The sequence below is a fragment of the Palaemon carinicauda genome, chromosome 17 (genome assembly GCF_036898095.1).
Source record: "Palaemon carinicauda isolate YSFRI2023 chromosome 17, ASM3689809v2, whole genome shotgun sequence".
NCBI lineage: Eukaryota > Metazoa > Arthropoda > Malacostraca > Decapoda > Palaemonidae > Palaemon > Palaemon carinicauda.
The window spans coordinates 54878226-54900059 of record NC_090741.1 but is presented as its reverse complement, the minus strand read 5'-3'; the positions used below and the strand labels follow the sequence as shown (position 1 = coordinate 54900059).

The 21834-nt window shown below is 40.9% G+C and overlaps 1 protein-coding gene across 1 annotated transcript in view; it reads right to left on the bottom strand.

The window, feature by feature from the left end:
* Positions 1-21517, bottom strand: part of Adsl (adenylosuccinate lyase) — a 43928-nt gene extending 22411 nt beyond the window's left edge. Inside the window, exons 1-6 of the mRNA XM_068391009.1 lie at positions 21246-21517; positions 18023-18226; positions 10791-10915; positions 10256-10413; positions 8305-8456; positions 7536-7753 (exon numbers count right to left, since the gene is read on the bottom strand). Coding sequence (XP_068247110.1) covers positions 7536-7753; positions 8305-8456; positions 10256-10413; positions 10791-10915; positions 18023-18226; positions 21246-21392 — 1004 coding nt within the window. The 5' untranslated portion in view covers positions 21393-21517. The remainder of the gene's footprint in view (positions 1-7535; positions 7754-8304; positions 8457-10255; positions 10414-10790; positions 10916-18022; positions 18227-21245) is intronic.
* Positions 21518-21834: the final 317 nt, after the last annotated feature.

The window sequence follows — 21834 nt, the reverse complement described above, 5'->3', positions numbered from 1 at the left end:
CTGCAGCTCAACGTCACGCTGTGACTGCGGTGGCTGACGTTCAAAGCGATCAAAGTTACATCGAGATTTATGCTTCGCATCTCGTTTAACAGCAAAGCTGTCACTAGGGATAACGTCAGCGTGGCGTAACAAAGCTCGTCTAGAAGGTTGAAGACCCGAATCACGTATCCCAGAACCGTGACGTACAAAAAGCAAAGGATCCTTTCGCACAGGAACAGGATCGAAAGCTTCTATTAAAGAAGAAAGCTTTAACAGCATATCTTGCAAAACACTTAACTTCGGATCAACCTGTGACTGCGGTGGCTGACGTTCAAACGTCACGTAGTAACAGCGGTGACTGCTGATCGATGCTATATCGTGACTATGGTGACTGACACTCGACGTCACGTTGTGTCTACCGCTCAACGTCACGTCGAGACTGTGGCAGAAACGTCTGTACATGAACGTCATCTCTATGAACGGGACTCTTATGATGACTACAGCTAGGACGTTGAACTTGTTCTGAAGGAACTAATAAACGTTTCAACTGTCTCGAAACTTTACGCCCAGGCTTTTAGAGACGAATCATCGGAAGACAAGGAGAAACTTCGTCTCTCCTGTCTTATGGCAAGGACGTGCTTGACGAGCAACGTCTGATACCTTTGAGGGAACGTCTGTTCGTTGGTTTACACTCCTCACTTCCTTAGGTCCTACGACATTCCTTCTCCCTGGTGCAGGGGAGCCTGAAAGAGGTCTCGGACTAGAAAAGTGACAAGCACGAACAAACGAACCCTCCGCAACACAGAACATGTTTTTTGCACTTACTTCACTGATATCGCATTTTTTAATAATTTTACATTAGACATGAATAAAACTGATTTCTACCTGAAGCACACAATTCTCCCTTAAATCAAAAGGTTAGAATTGCGAAATGAGTCGAATAATGTAAGCACATTAGTACAAAATGAAACACACATGCAAAAATCAATAAACATATACATATATATCGAATAAAACGGAAATATATAAAGTTAAAAAGATCAGTGACTGGGGATGAGACTAAACACTAGTTCACTAAGGACTATGTTTTCAATCTCTCACCGTACAGTGCCTTGGGACGAGAATAAAAACTAAAACGTTTTATCCTCTCTCCCCGTACAGAGACTTGGGACGAGAGTAAAAAACTGAATCGAGAACAACGTTACTTGCTCCCAAACTCCTTGTACAGAGACTTGGGACGAGAATAAAGATAGGATCGTTCTCTCTTTCTCTCTCTCTCTCTCTCTCTCTTGTCACTCACAAGAGAATGGCCCACTCACCCTTCGTCAATAACAGGTTATTTGACTAAAGGAAAAAATTGAAAGGACTAAGAAAATGAAAATTAACATGTTCCTTTAAATTAGTATCTAAAAAACTTCAGTTTGAAAGGAGAATGAACAAAACGTCAAAATCGATTTACTCTTTCTGCAAAGTGAAACCGTGATTCTCTCTTTCTCTATCGTAACGATAGAGCGCAAACTGCGTAGCATAAATAAACCAAACGTTAGTTCATCTTTGAAAAACAGCACGAAGACTATTCAAAGAATAAATTTCTTAAAATATTTTCTAAAAATATTCATCTCATCACTCTTACAGACCAACTGTTTTAATCTAAAAAAAAAATAAAAGTTGAATGGGCTCAACGTTGTTTAACTTCGTTTTCCAAGTTAGGACCGCCTACAAAGAATAGGTAAAGGCCGCATATAAACAAAAACAAAAATTTATCTCGATGTTTAGTATACAGTAAATGGAAAGCTAATCGAAGAGGCCTAATAAAGGCGGGTGAGATATAAAATATATAGAGGTAAATCTATAAATATCAACAATAATTTATAAAGTGATAAAATAATTACTAAAAGCCTTACACACTTCCGTACACTGAGGGAAGGGTCGGCCATCTTTTCTCTATGGAACAACCAGAGCGAGATTAAAAAAGCAAGGGCAAAAAACTTTTCCTCTCCTTTCAAAAGCATTTCTTTTGAAGATAGTATTGAATAATCCAACACAGCGAAAGCAATAAAACCAAAACCAAGTACTTCACCAATTCGGTAGAAAACCCGAGGTCTAGAGCGAGCGGAACCAATGTTGTCGGTGATACCGACAGAGAAGAACTGGAGTGGTTGAGAAGTATATGCGGTATCTGGCCGATAGTCGGCGCTGGTGGGCACACCCGCTACCTTCATGGCGATCGCTCGCGAGTGTTTTGGAATCTGTCGGGCCGTTGGAGACGTCAGCTATTTATATATTCACCAGCTAAGTTTAATATTTAAAATTATACAATGGCGAGAATTAAAAAATATATATCAATTTAACAACTAGACGTTCAATATCTAAATATCATATAAAACAAAATGACCACAATAGTACACTGGTGATCAAATATGTCCTACTGTGAAAATAGGTACTGTTTCCAGGAACTTCACAACAACCAAAATCAAATCCAGTGCAATAGGGTTAAGGTAGCCTAATGTATACGTCCCTGCCTGGCGATCTGATGGACTGAGACTCACCCAAGCTTGATAATTTCTTGTAGTGTCTATAACCTCACCATCCTCTTGAGCTAAGGATAGGGGAATTGAAGTAGCCTGTAGGTCTACCTGCTGAGTCATGAGCAGCTATTGCCTGGCCCTCCTGGTCTTAACTTGGGTGGAGAGGGGGCCTGGGTGCTAATGCTATGTATACATGGTCAGTCTCAAGGAAATTGTCACTGTCCTTTACCTCCTTACCTTAGACACGCTTGACCATAATCAGCACAGTAATTAAAGGGTTGAGGTTTGCGTTGACTGGGAAAACTGACATTGGAAGGTAATTAGGTCGTAATTTGAATGGACACCAATTAGACTACAATCTATATACAGTACTTTCCATAAATATTTGTAAAACTTTCAGCTGGGGGAGCTGAAAATGCACCTTGGCAGAAGTGAATATCTTACAGCATAATACAATTATTTTCTATGTATTATCATTCCTAAAAATTAAAAACTCAAGAACATGAGCTGTGTACAATCCTCAGAAAATTATTCTTTGACTTACTTAAAAATGTTATTTTCATTAGTAAAATAAATTTTTGAATATACTTACCCGATGATCATGTAGCTGTCAACTCCGTTGCCCGACAGAAATCTACGGTCGGGATACGCCAGCGATCGCTATACAGGTGGGGGTGTACTCAACAGCGCCATCTGTGGTCAGGTACTCAAGTACTTCTTGTCAACAAGACCTCAATTTTCTCCTCGGTCCACTGGTTCTCTATGGGGAGGAAGGGCGGGTCCTTTAAATCATGATCATCGGGTAAGTATATTCAAAAATTTATTTTACTAATGAAAATAACATTTTTCAATATTAATCTTACCCGATGATCATGTAGCTGATTCACACCCAGGGTGGTGGGTGGAGACCAGCATACATGTTAACAAAGAAGCTAAGTATCCCGTATTTCATTTTATTAGTTATTCAAAATAACAATATAAAATAAATAAGTACCTGGTAAGGAAGTCGACTTGAACCATTACTCTGCCTTTATTAAGTACGTCTTCCTTACTGAGCGTAGCGGTCCTCTTAGGATGCTGAACGACTCTTAGGTGCTGAAGTATAAAGGGCTGCAACCCATACTAAAGGACCTCATCACAACCTCTAACCTAGGCGCTTCTCAAGAAAGAATTGACCACCCGCCAAATCAACCAGGATGCGGAAGGCTTCTTAGCCGACCGTACAACCCAAAAACAACAATAAAAAGTATTCAAGAGAAAGGTTAAAAAGGTTATGGGATTATGGGAATGTAGTGGCTGAGCCCTCACCTACTACTGCACTCGCTGCTACGAATGGTCCCAGGGTGTAGCAGTTCTCGTAAAGAGACTGGACATCTTTGAGATAGAATGATGCGAACACTGACTTGCTTCTCCAATAGGTTGCATCCATAACACTCTGCAGAGAACGGTTCTGTTTGAAGGCCACTGAAGTAGCCACAGCTCTCACTTCATGTGTCCTTACCTTCAGCAAAGCAAGGTCTTCTTCCTTCATATGAGAATGAGCTTCTCTAATCAGAAGCCTGATGTAGTAAGAAACTGCGTTCTTAGACATTGGTAGCGAAGGCTTCTTAACAGCACACCATAAGGCTTCTGATTGTCCTCGTAAGGGTTTTGACCTTTTTAGATAGTACTTAAGAGCTCTGACTGGGCAAAGTACTCTCTCCAGTTCGTTACCCACCAAGTTGGACAGGCTAAGGATCTCGAACGATTTAGGCCAAGGACGTGAAGGAAGCTCGTTTTTAGCCAAAAAACCGAGCTGCAAGGAACATGTAGCCGTTTCCGATGTGAAACCTATGTTCCTGCTGAAGGCGTGGATCTCACTTACTCTTTTAGCTGTTGCTAGGCATACGAGGGAAAGAGTTTTTAATGTGAGGTCCTTAAAAGAGGCTGACTGGAGCGGTTCAAATCTAGATGACATCAGGAACCTTAGGACCACGTCTAGATTCCAGCCTGGAGTGGACAACCGACGTTCCTTAGAGGTCTCAAAAGACCTAAGGAGGTCCTGTAGATCTTTGTTGGTGGAAAGATCCAAGCCTCTGTGGCGGAAAACCGCTGCCAACATACTTCTGTAACCCTTGATCGTAGGAGCTGATAGGGATCTAACGTTCCTTAGATGTAACAGGAAGTCAGCAATCTGGGTTACAGTGGTACTGGTTGAGGAAACTGCATTGGTCTTGCACCAGCTTCAGAAGACTTCCCATTTAGATTGATAGACTCTGAGAGTGGATGTCCTCCTTGCTCGGGCAATCGCTCTGGCTGCCTCCTTCGAAAAGCCTCTAGCTCTTGAGAGTCTTTCGATAGTCTGAAGGCAGTCAGACGAAGAGCGTGGAGGTTTGGGTGTACCTTCTTTACGTGAGGTTGACGCAGAAGGTCCACTCTTAGAGGGAGAGTCCTGGGAACGTCGACCAGCCATTGCAGTACCTCTGTGAACCATTCTCTCGCGGGCCAGAGGGGAGCAACCAACGTCAGCCGTGTCCCTTTGTGAGAGGCGAATTTCTGAAGTACCCTGTTGACAATCTTGAACGGCGGGAATGCATACAGGTCGAGATGGGACCAATCCAGCAGAAAGGCATCCACGTGAACTGCTGCTGGGTCTGGAATCGGAGAACAATACAATGGGAGCCTCTTGGTCATCGAGGTAGCGAACAGATCTATGGTTGGCTGACCCCACAGGGTCCAAAGTCTGCTGCAAACATTCTTGTGAAGGGTCCACTCTGTGGGGATGACCTGACCCTTCCGGCTGAGGCGATCTGCCATGACATTCATATCGCCCTGAATGAACCTCGTTACCAGCGTGAGCCTTCGATCTTTTGACCAAATGAGGAGGTCCCTTGCGATCTCGAACAACTTCCTCGAACGAGTCCCCCCCTGCTTGGAGATGTAAGCCAAGGCTGTGGTGTTGTCGGAGTTCACCTCCACCACCTTGTTTAGCTGGAGGGACTTGAAGTTTATTAAGGCCAGATGAACCGCCAACAACTCCTTGCAATTGATGTGAAGTGTCCTTTGCTCCTGATTCCATGTTCCCGAGCATTCCTGTCCGTCCAATGTCGCACCCCAGCCCGAGTCTGATGCGTCCGAGAAGAGACGGTGGTCGGGGGTCTGAACAGCTAACGAAAGACCTTCCTTGAGAAGAATGCTGTTCTTCCACCAAGTTAGAGTAGACCTCATCTCTTCGGAAACAGGAACTGAGACCGTCTCTAGCGTCATGTCCTTTATCCAGTGAGCAGCCAGATGATACTGAAGGGGGCGGAGGTGGAGTCTCCCTAACTCGATGAACAGGGCTAGCGATGAAAGTGTCCCTGTTAGACTCATCCACTGCCTTACAGAGCATCGGTTCCTTCTCAGGATGCACTCTAGGGCTTGGTTGATCCTTGGGGCCGACGGAAAAGCCCGAAAAGCTCGACTCTGAATCTCCATACCCAGGTAAACAATGGTCTGGGATGGGACGAGCTGGGACTTCTCTAAATTGACCAGGAGGCCCAGTTCCTTGGTCAGATCCATAGTCCATCTGAGATTCTCCAGACAGCGACGACTTGTGGGAGCTCTTAAAAGCCAGTCGTCTAAATAGAGGGAGGCTCTGATGTCTGCTAAGTGAAGGAATTTCGCAATATTCCTCATCAGTCGCGTAAACACAAGAGGTGCCGTGCTTAGGCCAAAGCACAGGGCTTGGAACTGGTACACAACCTTTCCAAAGACGAATCTTAGGAAAGGTTGGGAGTCTGGATGGATGGGGACGTGAAAGTATGCGTCTTTCAGGTCTAACGAGACCATCCAGTCCTCCTGCCTGACCGCTGCTAGGACCGACTTCGTCGTCTCCATCGTGAACGTCTGCTTGGTGACATAAGCATTGAGAGCACTGACGTCCAGCACCGGTCTCCAACCTCCTGTCTTCTTGGCTACCAGGAAGAGACGGTTGTAAAAGCCCGGGGATTGATGATCCCGGACTATGACCACTGCTTCCTTTTGTAGCAAGAGCGACACCTCTTGTTGCAACGCTAGCCTCTTGTCCTTCTCCTTGTAGTTGGGAGAGAGGTTGATGGGAGATGTAGCTAGAGGGGGATTGAGGCAGAACGGAATTCTGTATCCCTCCCTTAGCCACTTCACAGACTGAGCGTCTGCACCTCTGCTCTCCCAAGCTTGCCAGAAGGTCTTGAGTCTGGCTCCTACTGCTGTCTGGAGAGGAAGGCAGTCAAAACTTGCCTTTTGCGGACTTGGAACCCTTCTTGGACTTGCCACGGTGACTGTCTGCACGGGTACCTCCTCTGCTGGAGGTTCTGCCACGAAAGGGCGGGATGAACCTACATGATCATGATCATCGGGTAAGATTAATATTGAAAATGGAAAAATAAAAACTCTAAAATTATCCAATCAAAAGCTTTAAAGTTGTCTCTTGTGATTAAAGAGAAGATGAACACCTGTTCTAATTATATAGATGAATAACTTAAGGCAAAAGTTTTTTCATAATAAGTAAGGCCTATTATTGCTACATAAACAACAACAACAACAAATGCAGCCACTTCTAGTCCACTGCAAGACAAAGGCCTAAGACATGTACTTAATCATGTCTGGGGTTTGACCAGTTTTCATCACCACAGTGACTACTGCAAATTGGTGAACGTGGGAGACTTTAATCTGATCGCTCACAGCAAACCAACCTAGTATGAGTGGCCCCGACTAGTACAGCTTCACTGATCATGGCGATACACAAACCCTTTCACTACATTAAGGTATCCACAATCAGACATATTAAATAATTGAGTTATACAGTATACTGTATTTGGCACTCACCTGTTTGCGCTTCTGGCTACTGCAAATTGGTGAACATGGGAGACTTTAATCTCATCGCTCACAGCAAACCAACCTATTATAGGTGGTCATGACTAGTACAGCTTCATAGATCATGGTGATACACAAACCCTTCCAATGCGTTAAGGTATCCACAATCAGACATATTAAATAATCAAGTTACAAACTGTATTCGGCACTCACCTGTTTGCACTATCATCCAGAGTACGCTCCATCCACTGCGTAGCTGCAGTGTTCAGAGTATTTGCCGGAAGGGCCATCAGGTGACGTGCTAAAGCGCAGCACCTTTCGCTTCGCATGGGGTTACGTTTGTAAGGCATGGCACTAGATCCTATCTGGTTCTTTTCAAATGGTTCTTCAAGTTCTTTCATATTTGCCAAAAGCCTGATATCCGTACATATCTGGAAATGAAGGCCCAGTAAGACAGAAATATTTCTCATATCAAATGACTTTGACTAATAATTTCATAACTTTACAGACTTTGCATTACCCTCAGTTCACTTTACAGTAAAGTCTTTGCTACACAGATGGTATAGGAAAAGTATGACCCAAGTGTTTATCAAACTGGTGTAAATACAATACACCTTTCTAATTACCCCTGAACTGCAAATATACAGAAGACCAGTGCTGTAAAACAATAATCTTTCTCATATTAAATAATTCTATTGAACAGGTTGACATGAGTCTGTCTTCGTAGTTTGTATGCGACAGATGCATTTTACTGTTGTTACTGATCATAAGATATTTTATATTTATTATCAATTACTTCTCATATTTATTTCCTTGTTTCCCTTCCTCACTTGGCTATTTTTCCTTGTTGGAGCCATTGGCCTATAGCAGCCTGCTTTTCCAACTAGGGTTGTAGCTTAGCTGGTAATAATAACACTACATGAAGGCTTATGTCAATATGGAATCAAATGCACCAATCTTGCGATAATTATTGACGACTTACCTTATGTGCTGTAGCTCCCAGTGAGGCCAAGGCATTAAGACACTCGACGTCAACCTTACGAGAGTACGTTTGCCCGCAGACAGCATAGGAGCTGTAAAAACCAGCCATCTTCGTAACGAGAGCATCGAGTTTCTTCACCTTCTCGCCATCACCTAATGAGAAAACATTAACAATTCAAAAGTGTGAGGAAAATTATATTCTAGCACCTCATCCTGGCTTTTAATAGATTTTTTCATCTTAATATCAAATATTAGTTCCAACTCCAATATCAAGAAGGATTTACATGACTCATTCTCTTGATTTTATGAATAAAATGATGAAGTTCTCAACATGACCAATTCATAAATAATTTGTATTTTTCCTCAATACAAACCCTCCGTTACTTATATATGGATATATCTTTTGGCAAAGCTGGAAGGTAACCAATTAGACTTGGTGAGAGGCGACAACCCTATCCCTAACATGGGTAGGGGGTGGCTAGTGGTACCAGCCACCTGTATATAACTCATGGAGTGATGAATTAATGTAGTCACTTTTTCATTATGGCTTGAGAGAGCAGATGTCTCCTCTCTCTCCTCCTCAAGGTTGCCATAGACATTGAGGAACATTATGGTTTTGTTCTCATTTTATGCTTACTTTCTCTTTTCAATGAAGAAAAGCGTGCAAGACGAGCCGTAAAAATATGGAAGGGAGGCTTAATAATACACAGTCATGCTACATTGAGAGTAACAGAAAACCCATTTAAATATCTTATGAACTTGGTTGCTAAAAGTCATTCTACTGTCATTAATGTTTTAGAAGTATTTGAAGAAATACTTCACTGGAGTTAAAGAAGTGTAATACTACCTGTAGACCCTTCTGGTTATAAAAACAGATGAATTAAACAAAAGAAAATAACAGCAGGAAGTCTAACACTTTGGAAAATAGTTACAACACCAGAAAAGGATTTACTATACAGTACTTCTAGTGACCCTATGATATTCATAAAAATAGAGGGGCACTCAGTACGGTGAAGACCTCTGCCGTGGCAGATTATTTCTCAACCTTGACCTTACGATGTACTAATTGGCGTGGATTTTCATACACTCAAATATGAACCAAGTTTGAAGTCTCAGTGACAGCGATGTCCAAACTTATGGCTGATGACGTGAATTTTACATTTTGCTTGACAGTGACCTTGAACTTCCAAAATTTAATCATTTACAGCTCTTTACATAACAGTTAATCCCTGCAAGTTTCATTACTCAACGATTAGAATTGTGGCCAGGAAGCTGTTCTCAAACACACAAACAGAGGCAAAAACATAACCTTCTTCCAACTTCATTGGCAGAGGTAATAATTACAAAACCAGAAAAGGATTTACAGTACTATACAGTACTAGTAGTGACTCTACGATATTCATAAAAAAAGTACCTACTGGTGAGAGAGGTGGCTGACTTTTATGCCTCATATATTCTTTTAAATTTCCCATCAATTACCTTCTGCTCTATGTATAATAGTCAAACTTGGCCGTCAAACTTCTATATATTGACCTGGATTTCAACTGTCTATTTAAGAATAAATAATTTGGGCTCTATCCATAAGAGTACATAAGTTTGTCTCTGTGGCTGGTTTAAGTACCTTATAACGTAGGGAAAACGGAAAATTTTCTTCCACACACTAGTTCACATCTGAATATTAAACGATGTATCTGATGATGGATAATCATTTCATAGTTTACATAATGCCTTGTTAAAGGATTCTAAAAATGCTCCTTCATAGCTTGCCTTCTACTTAGTCTCTTCCAAACTAGCTGTCCACTATCTTTGACTTTATCTTGCTCCTGTTTCTATTTCATTAACAAAACATATCCTCTGGGGAACCGAAGCAGGTGCGTAGCACTGCAATCTATAGCTCTCTTAAAAGTAAACACCTTCTCCATCCTAATAGGAATAAACGATTGCATCTGTACCTTCAAACAACTGAAGAAAAGATGCCTGAGTGCCAGTGGTTCCCTTGACTCCTCGGAAACGGAGGTCATCTCTCGCTCTTGAAATTGCACGCTCGTCCATGACCAAGTCCTGGATCCAGAGGCACGCTCTCTTGCCAACAGTGACCAACTGAGCAGGTCTATATAAAATGAAATAATTGTTTAGCAAGTTTTAATGCCCTGTTGCCCAACCTATGCACTGTAATGCATTTTGTAGTAGTCTTTATTTGTAATAAATAATGTATTCAAAGTGATACTCCTCATTGGTAATATGTAATGCATTCAAAGTGGTACTTTTCGTTTGTAAATTAAGATATTAAGGCATGAGAATGCCAGATTAATAAACTTGTTTTCAGTGTTGAACGTAGAAGATAAAACTTACAAAGTGGTACTTTCTGTTTGTAAATTAAGATATGAGAATGCCAAAAGATTAATAAACTTGTTTCCAGTGTTGAACTTAATTGATAAAACTTACAAATGAATTACAAATAAAAGGAAAACAATTGACAATACATACTGCAGGTGGGTGAAGCCTAACGTTGGCTGATCCTTGTACTCCATCGCAAATTTTGAGAGTCTATGAATACAGCGAGCAATCTTTGGAAGGAGAATATCAAAACCATCACGGAGGACTATCAAATCCTGCAAGATGCCAAAGAAGAGTAAGAGTTTTAACTTCAGAATTTAAATGAGACTATAAGAAATTAGAAAGATTCCTTCATGCATTTATCCAACAACAAATGCAACCGTTTCTAGTCCTCTGTAGGACAAAGTCATCGGACATGTCCTTATTCATGTCTGAGTTTTGGCCAGTTTTCACCACTACGCTGACCAACTGCGGATTGATGATGGTGGGAGATTTTAGTCTGATAACTCACAGTACACCAAACCAGTATAGGTGGCTCTGACTAGTAGAGCTTTTATTACCATGGTGATACACAAACTCTTTCACCATGTTAAGGTATCCCCACTCAGAAAGAACATGCATTTATAATTTGCTTTAAATAAATGTGGTAAGCATTCCTTTTCTTCTGATATAGTTATCTCATTTCAATAACCTACTTCATTAATATGATATTTTCATTATAAAATAAATTTTTGAATATACTTACCCGGTGAATATATAAATAGCTGACGTCTCCGATGGCCCGACAGATTCCAAAAAACTCGCGAGCGATCGCCATGAAGGTAGCGGGTGTACCCACCAGCGCCGACTATCGGCCAGATACCGCATATACTTCTCAACCACTCCAGTTCTTCTCAGTCCGCAGGGTCTCTATCGGGGAGGAAGGGAGGGCCTTTAATATTATATATTCACCGGGTAAGTATATTCAAAAATTTATTTTATAATGAAAATATCATTTTTAAATATAAAACTTAGCCGGTGAATATATAAATAGCTGATTCACACCCATGGTGGTGGGTAGAGACCAGTATTATAACAATAAAGGCGTATATGCTCAAGAGTTTTTGACAAATATTTCATAAAAACAAACTTAAGTATAGGTACCTGGTAAGGAAGCTGACTCTGATGATTACTTTGCCTCATTAGTCCGCTTTCCTCACGAAGCCCAGCCATCCTCTCAGGATGCTGAAAGACTCCCAGGAGCTGTTATATCCAGGGCGAACACCCCTATAACATGACCTCATCAATACCCTTAATCTGGGCGCTCTCAAGAAACAACATTTTGACCACCCGCCAAATCAAAAAGATTGCGAAAGACTTCTTAGTCTCCCGTACAACCCAAAATAAGATTAAAATTTCAAGAGTAGATTAAAAGGATATTGGGATTAAGGGAAAGTAGTGGTAGAGCCTTCACCCACTACTGCACTCGCTGCTACGAATGGTCCCAGTGTGTAGCAGTCCTCATAAAGAGTCTGGACATCTTTCAAGTAATATGAAGCGAATACCGACTTGCCTCTCCAAAAGGTCGCGTCCATAATACTTTTAATGGATCTATTTTGCTTAAACGCTACTGAAGTTGCTATCGCTCTGACTTCATGAGCCTTGACTTTAAGTAAATTACGATCCTTCTCACTTAAATGAGAGTGTGCCTCCCGAATCAAAAGTCTAATAAAATAAGACCACCCATTCTTAGACATGGGCAAAGAGGGCTTTTTAACGGAGCACCATAAAGCCTCTGAACATCCTCCTAGCGGTTTAGCTCTGGATAAATAAAATTTAAGAGCTCTAACGGGGCACAGCACTCTTTCAACTTCATTCCCCACAATCTCAGAAAGACTGGGGATTTCAAATGATTTAGGCCAAGGATGAGACGGAAGTTCATTCTTGGCCAAAAAACCAAGTTGAAGAGCGCATACTGCTTTATTAGTGGAGAAGCCGATGTTCTTACTAAAAGCATGTACAGTATCTCACTAACCCTTTTAGCCGAAGCCAAGCTCACCAAAAAAAGTGTCTTAAGGGTAAGATCCTTCAGGGAGTCTGAATTTAATGGTTCAAACCTGTCTGACATAAGGAACTGTAGGACCACGTCCAAGTTCCAAGCAGGAGTCGAAATATATCGCTCCTTGGAAGTCTCGAAAGACTTAAGCAGGTCTTGGAGATCTTTGTTATTAGAAAGATCCAAACCCCTATGCCTGAAAACAGAAGCTAACATGCTTCTGTAGCCTTTAATGGTGGATGCAGAGAGGGAGCGACCGTTTCTCAGATAAAGCAGAAACTCCGCAATCTGCGCTACAGAGGCACTTGGAAGAGGAAATAGAGGAGGACTTGCACCAGTCTCTAAATACCTGCCATTTCGACTGATAGATCCTGATGGCAGAGGATCTTCTAGCCCTCGCGATCGCTCTAGCTGCCTCCTTCGAAAACCCTCGAGCTCAAGAGAGTCTTTCGATAGTCTGAAAGCAGTTAGACGAAGCGTGGGGAGGCTTTGATGAAATCTCTTTACGTGAGGCTGTCGCAAGAGATCCATCCGCAACGGCAGACTTCTTGGAACGTCTACCAGCCATAGAAGTACCTCTGTGAACCACTCTCTCGCGGGCCACAGTGGAGCAACCAACGTCAACCTGGTCCCCTCTTGAGAGGTGAACTTCTGCAGCACCTTGTTTAGGATCTTGAAAGGTGGAAAGGCATAAACGTCCAGGTGAGACCAGTCCAGCAGGAAAGCGTCTATGTGGGCTGCCTCTGGATCTGGAACTGGAAAGCAGTAAGTCGAGAGCCTCTTTGTCAGTGAAGTCGCAAAAAGATCTATGGTGGGTTGACCCCATGTCATCCATAGCTTCTCGCACACAGTCTTGTGCAACGTCCACTCCATGGAGATGACTTGTCCTCTTCTGCTGAGGCAGTCCGCCAAGACATTCATTTTTCCTTGCACAAATCTCGCCAAAGGAGAGATGTTACTTGCCTTAAATGGAGTTCCTTCTGATCCGTGGACCAAAGACCCGAGCATTCCAGACTGTCCAGTTCAGCTCCATAATCCAAATCCGATGCATCTGAATACAACACATGGTTTGGGTTCTTGATCGCAAGAGAAAGACCTTCTCGAAGTCTGATGTTGCTGTCCCACCAAGTCAGACATGTCTAGACTGAGTTGGAGATTGGGAAAGAGATACTCTCTAAGCCCTTCTCCTTGTTCCAATGGTTTAGGTGAAATTGGAGAGGGCAAAGGTTGAGTCTCCCCAGAGAGATAAACTACTCCAGCGATGAAAGAGTTCCCACGAGGCTCATTCAAACTCTTACAGAGCAACTGTTTTTCTCTTGCAAGTGAAGGACTTTTAACAGAGCTTGTTCCATTCTTGTGGGAGACGAAAAGGCCCGAAAAATCCGACACTGTATCTCCATTCCCAAATAAAGAGTAGTCTGGGATGGAGTACTGTAAGTTACGACTTCTCTACGTTCAGAATGAGACCTAGCTCCTTAGTTAGGTCTAATGTCCATTAGAGGCTCTCCAGACAGCGTTTTAATGACGAAGCCCTGATTAGCCAGTCGTCAAAATAAAGGGAGGCTCTGAATCCTCAAAAAATGTAGAAAGCTTGCTACATTTTGCAAGGGCCTTGTAAAAACAAGAGGAGCAGGAATGAGGCCGAAGCACAGTGCTCGAAATTGGTACATTACTTTCCCGTCCACAAACCTCAGATGTTGTTGAAAGTTTGGATGAATCGGGATGTGGAAGTATGCATCCTGAAGGTCGAGAGAGACCATCCAGTCGCCTTCTCTTACTGCTGCCAAGACAGATTTGGTAGTCTTCATCGTGAACTTTGTCTTGACAATGAACACATTGAGCGCACTTACATCTTAAGTACTCTTGCAGTGAACGTGGCTGCCAGATCATTGGAGCCATCCCTGATAGCCTTGTTCCTGCAGTGAACGTGGCTGCCAGATCATTGGAGCCATCCCTGATAGCCTTGTTCATGCATGACATAATTGTACAGCAATACATTGCCAGCTGGAGAGACCTTCTTACTCAAGGCTCCCAGGGACCAATCCAACAAATAAAAACTTCAAACGCTCGAAAAAACTCCTAACAGGAGAGTGTCTAGCTCTGAAGCAGACCATAAAATCTTGGAGCGTCTCATGGCTAGACGACGAGGAGAGTCCACTAGGCTTAAGAAGTCTCCCTGGGCAGAGGCAGGTACTCCTAAGCCGAGAACTTCTCCTTGAGCTTCTCCTGTGTCACACCAGATGCCCGAGCGAGAAGCTAATTAAGAAGGAGGAAAAGCAAAAGCAGACTTTCCTAAACTTCTCCTGGATTCCAACCAGTCTCCCAGTAAGAGCATGGCCCTCTTGGAAGAACAAGAGAGAACTGACTTCGTAAATGTAGGAGTCGAAGAAAGTCATGCCAAGAGTAAACTCAAACGGCGGAGCAGCCGTTACAAAACGAGTAGGACAAAATTTCACTAAAGAAATTCATAATTAAAAAACAAGGGATTGTTGGACCACCCTAGGTTACTCCTCTTCTGAATGACTCCCCAAAGGTACATTAGTTGAAAGGGGGTCATCAACTTCTTCAGAAGGCACATCATCTGATAAATCTAAAGTCTTGCGAGAAGGAGATTTATATTCAGAATGACGTGAAGAAAAAGCCTGACAGGCTACATCAACTTGTATATGAACAGAAGTTAAAGTTGGAGGGTCGATGTCACGTTGTGACTGCAGAGAATGTTATTCTACTACACGTCGTGACAGAAGTAACTGACGTTCAAACGTCCCGTAGTAACAGCGGTGACTGCTGTTCGATGCTATATCGTGACTACGATGACTGACCCTCGACGTCACGTCATGTCTACGGTGTCTACCGCTCAACGTCACGTCGTGTCTGCGGTGTCTGCAACTCAACGTCACGCTGTGACTGCGGTGGCTGACGTTCAAAGTTACATCGAGATTTATGCTCCGTATCTCGTTTAACAGCAAAGCTGTCACTAGGGATAACGTCAGCGTGGCATAACAAAGCTCGTCTAGAAGGTTGAAGACCCGAATCACGTATCCCAGAACCGTGACCTACAAAAAGCAAAAGGATCCTTTCGCACAGGAACAGGATCGAAAGCTTCTATTAAAGAAGAAAGCTTTAACACCATATCTTGCAAAACACTTAACTTCGGATCAACCTGTGACTGCAGTGGCTGACGTTCAAACGTCACGTAGTGACAGCGGTGACTGCTGATCGATGCTATATCGTGACTACGGTGACTGACACTCGACGTCATGTTGTGTCTACGGTGTCTACCGCTCAACGTCACGTCGAGTCTGTGGCAGAAACGTCTGTACATGAACGTCATCGCTATGAACGGGACTCTTATGATGACTACAGCTAGGACGTTGAACTTGTTCTGAAGGAACTAATAAACGTTTCAACCGTCTCGAAACTTTACGCCCAGGCTTTTAAAGAGACGAATCATCGGAAGACGAGGAGAAACTTCGTCTCTCCTGTCTTATGGCAAGGACGTGCTTGACGAGCAACATCTGATACCTTTGAGGGAACGTCTGTTGGTTGGTTTACACTCCTCACTCCCTTAGGTCCTACGACATTCCTTCTCCCTGGTGCAGGGGAGCCTGAAAGAGGTCTCGGACTAGGCAAGTGACAAGCACGAACAAACGAACCCTCCGCATCACAGAACATGTTTTTTTGCACTTACTTCACTGATATCGCATTTTATAATAATTTCACATTAGACATGAATAAAACTGATTTCTACCTGAAGCACGCAATTCTCCCTTAAATCAAAAGGTTAGAATTGCGAAATGAGTCGTATAATGTAAGCACATTAGTACAAAATGAAACACACATGCAAAAATCAATAAACATATACATATATATTGAATGAAACGGAAATATATAAAGTTAAAAAGATCAGTGACTGGGGATGAGACTAAACACTAGTTCACTAAGGACTACGTTTTCAATCTCTCACCGTACAGTGCCTTGGGACGAGAATAAAAACTAAAACGTTTTATCCTCTCTCCCCGTACAGAGACTTGGGAAGAGAGTAAAAAACTGAATCGAGAACAACGTTACTCGCTCCCAAACTCCTTGTACAGAGACTTGGGACGAGAATAAAGATCGGATCATTCTCTCTTTCTTTCTCTCTCTCTCTCTCTCTCTTGTCACTCACAAGAGAATGGCCCACTCACCCTTCGTCAATAACAGGTTATTTGACTAAAGGAAAAAACTGAAAGGACTAAGAAATTGAAAATTAAGATGTTCCTTTAAATTAGTATCTAAAAAACTTCAGTTTGAAAGAAGAATGAACAAAACGTCAAAATCGATTTACTCTTTCTGCAAAGTGAAACCGTGATTCTCTCTTTCTCTATCGTAACGATAGAGCGCAAACTGCGTAGCATAAATAAACCAAACGTTAGTTCATCTTTGATAAACAGCACGAAGACTATTCAAAGAATAAATTTCTTAAAATATTTTCTAAAAATATTCATCTCCTCACTCTTACAGGGCAACTGTTTTAATCTAAACAAAAATAAAAGTTGAATGGGCTCAACGTTGTTTAACTTCGTTTTCCAAGTTAGGACCGCCTACAAAGAATAGGTAAAGGCCGCATATAAACAAAAACATAAAATTTATCTCGATGTTTAGTATAAATGGAAAGCTAATCGAAGAGGCCTAATAAAGACGGGTGAGATATAAAATATATAGAGGTAAATCTATAAATATCAACAATAATTTATAAAGTGATAAAATAATTACTAAAAGCCTTTAACACACTTCCGTACACTGAGGGAAGGGTCGGCCATCTTTTCTCTATGGAAAAACCAGAGCGAGATTAAAAAAGCAAGGGCAAAAAAAACTTTTCTTCTCCTTTCAAAAGCATTTCTTTTGAAGATAGTATTGAGTAATCCAACACGGCAAAAGCAATAAAACCAAAAACAAGTACTTCACCAATTTGGTAGAAAACTCGAGGTCTGGAGCGAGCGGAACCAATGTTGTCGGTGAGACCGACAGAGAAGAACTGAAGTGGTTGAGAAGTATATGCGGTATCTGGGCGATAGTCGGCGCTGGTGGGCACACCCGCTACCTTCATGGCGATCGCTCGCAAGTTTTTTGGAATCTGTCGGGCCGTCGGAGACGTCAGCTATTTATATATTCACCGGCTAAGTTTAATATTTAAAAGGATATAATTATGTAAAAGAGCAAAAGATAGAGAAAGAGAATTACCGGTACACATGTGAGGCAAACAACAATCTAATTCCTTATCTGCTCCTGCACCATTTCATATTTGAGTTCTATTCATTCTCAACTATATAGACAAAAATAGAAGATAAAACCCACAACGGCTCACCGTATTATCACCAACATAACAGGACGTAGCACCGAGGTGAATGATCGGGGCTGCCAGCGGGCACACAACTGCGAACGTCCTTACGTGCGCCATCACGTCATGTCTGGTCTCTCGCTCTTCTTTCGTGGCGCGATTGAAATCAATGTTATCCCAATTAGCCTCCATTTCCGCGATCTGTTCATCTGTAATTGGCAAGTTAAGTTCCTGAAAGAGAAATGATATTTTGGTCAACTTTTATTAGAGAAAAATGGTTGTTTATGTGATGTGCTTCAAAATAGTTGTCCTTTTTTTTAACTAGTTTAGATAGTTGGTCACTGAAGCTTAGGATAGGTGTGACTTCTGTCATATTCTGATTTACTATTTAGTTATTAAGCATAAGTTACTATAAAAGATGGCCCAAAAAATGTGAGAAAAAAAAAGGCTAGATGAAGACCTTGACCTTATGGGAGTTTGACATGGCCAATCATCTTTGATCGACAACAGTCCAGAGGCTGAGCTATTTACATCACACAACCAGAACTACTTTAGGTAAAAATTTTAACAAACTCTTGAAAGCACTATGTGCATTTCATTTCTAGTTAGCTATTTTCATGTAACATATTATTATACTATCAAGAAGACTCTAAGAGATTTAGGATATCACCCCCACCTTCACAAAGTTAGTAACAGTAGTTTGATTTAGAGAATGTATCGCTGTATGCTTTGATTAAATATAATGTTGCTTTTGTTGTTAGACATTCAGTTTCTAATAAAATCCATATATATATATATATATATATATATATATATATATATATATATATATATATATATATATATATATATATATATATATATATACATATACATAAAATGACATAGAAGTAAAGGGTACACCACAAAACCATAACTCATCAAAGTGAGTATTACAGTATAGTAAAACCTCAAAATAAGCACAGCCACATGAGAGAAAACAGTCGTATTCTACGTTGGATACGTAGGCTAATCTACTCAAAAGAGCCAGGTACTAAACTGACAAGAGGCTTTGTTTGGTGGACATCCAAACCTAACTTAATGAGAGCCACTAACCTTGCAATACATTAAGTGTCTTCCATATCAACAAGATAATTCCAAGAATTGGTTCGTAAGATGAAAAGTTCTCAAGCTTACGGTAAATTCAGTATTCAGGCATCAAACACATACCTATATTTCTCTACTCTCTTTTGTTTCTGGCAGTTGGTATTGCTGGCACTTAACTAACTAGAATTTGTAGAGCTTTTTCTACATACTGTAATAGAAAATTAAGGTTCCTAAGATTCTTATTGTATTGCCATTATTAAAGTTATTTAATTTACAGAATTTAGGCCATAAGACTCAGCTCTATGGCTAATGTGTCCATTCATCATTAACCTACAACTGCGGAAAGCATAATTACTCTACGATGTAATAGACAACAGAAGCGAAATGGCAAGATCAGAGAAAAGAAGTGCAAACGTTTGTAAATTTTAATGTTTAAAAGTGGGTGGAGCTAAGTACCAAAGGGATGTTTAAAACACTGTTTAGTAACACCTAGGATGCACTAATAGCGTCATTGATGCGAGTAGATTCTCTCATATGGAGTGTATAACAATAAGCATATACCCAACAACCAGACATAGTACAGTAAAGGGCTTCGGAAATTGGAGCACATTCACCTCCATGGACAATCAGATCTCTACTTAAAAAGGATGGTTTCTAGATTAGTGGACACGTCAACTGATGCATAAAAAATGGGAATTTCAATCCAATGTTTTATTGCTGTCCTTCTAGCCGTGTTCATCGGTCTGGTTGCTGCTGCTAGAGTTCTACAAAGTTATAGGATATAAGACTTAATCAAAGGTGGTCTCCTAAACCTTACCTATGAAGGCGTTTCATTAAAGGACCAGAAGGGACCTACTGTTCCCTGAGATCTGGCAGTTAACTTTGCTAAGACTTCAAATACAGTGACGGAATGTTTGTAGAAGGGCGGAAACAGGTTATATAAGGTATAAAGGTAAGTATAAACCCATTTTACTAACAGGTTATATAAGGTATAAAGGTAAGTATAAACCCATTTTACTAACGGGTTATATAAGGGTAAGTATAAACCCATTTTACTAACGGGTTATATAAGGTATAAAGGTAAGTATAAATCCATTTTACTAACGGGTTATATAAGGGTACGTATAAACCCATTTTATTAACAGGTTATATAAGGTATAAAGGTAAGTATAAACCTATTTTACTAAGTCAAAGAGATGTCTTAATGTACTGTACTCCCAAATAACCTTATCTAAGTTAGTGCCTTTTTACCAGAGGACTGATTACCTGTACAAACTACCAACAATGTCCCCTCTAACACATACTAATTATTAATTGCTAAGCTACAACCCTAGTTGGAAAAGCAGAATGCTATAAGCCCAGGGGCTTCAACAGGGAAAAATAGCTCAGTGAGGAAAGGAAACAAGGAAAAAAGTAAATATTTTAAGAATATTAAAATAAATATCTCCTATATAAACTATAAAAACTTTGACAAAACATGTGGAAGAGAAATTTGATAGAATAGAAAAGGTAAATCACATTGATATATCAATACCTAAGGTACATCTTAATTAAATGGTTACAATTACAGTTTTATAAAATTAAAGTTAGCAGGTACATCTGCTATTTTACAAACTACATAATCACACCAATTCTGGGGTGCATGTATGATAGCAGCCACCTGTAAGTTTCATTACGGCTAACTTAGAATACGGCAGTGTACGGGGGGGGGGGGGGGGGGGTTGCAGGGGAGCGTTAGCCCCCGTTAGGTAAGTAGGTAAGGACACGGCCTGTAGGTTAGGTTAGGGGGGAAAGTATAGGTTAGTTGATGTCCATTTTAATGCACACGACAGGAACTGGCCGCTGATATACAGACTCCCCAATTCTCATATGATCAGCTGAATTTCTCACCGGTAGGCTTCTATACAGCTTCTATGGTATGCAATATGGTAAAGAATTAATATATCATGTGTTGTTTGTAGAGGGGATTAATGAGTTATCTTAATTGACAAGTAAACGGGACCAGGGGTGCACCAGAATTAGGCTACCCTTACCGGTACGAGATCGGTTAACCCCAAACTGAAAGACTTAACCCAAGACTAAAAACTAATTAATTCATTAAATTAGGCTACGTAAGTAGTCAAAGCAAACCTTAAAGCAATAAATAATAAACAAAAATACTCGCCTTCTCCGCTTTAGCCAAGAAAGTCCAAAGTTTCCGCCAAGTGCTGAACTTTTTCGTCTCGCTGAAATTGAAGGACATTTCTTGCGAAGCATAGCGAGATGACAGAGGATTTCTGTACTGGTCATAAATGGTCAGTGTGGAGGACATCTTTTGTGGATATTGGAGGTTTAAATTTAACTAGAAACTTGTAGTGAAGTGGAAATGGAGTGGTTCACGAACACGGTGATGATCAACAACAAATCAAAATAAACAGGTTCTTGTCTTCTTGAAAAGCTGAAGAAGATGATGATGATCAAGCATATACGGGAGCGTTTGGTTGTAGTCAGCAAATTTCCATTTTTCTTTATATAAATTGCTTATTTTGACAATTTTATTCATTTAGAAATGAAAATAATAATTATTATAGTTTTAAAGGAGCAAATCAAAACAGTTTCTTGATAACCTGAAGAACAAGATGATGATGAAGCATGTAAAGGAGTGTTTGGTTCTACTCAGTAAATATTAATCATTCTTTATAAAAATTACTTATTTTAAAACTTTTATTTATTTAAACATGAAAATAATAATTATTATAGTTTTATAGTAACAA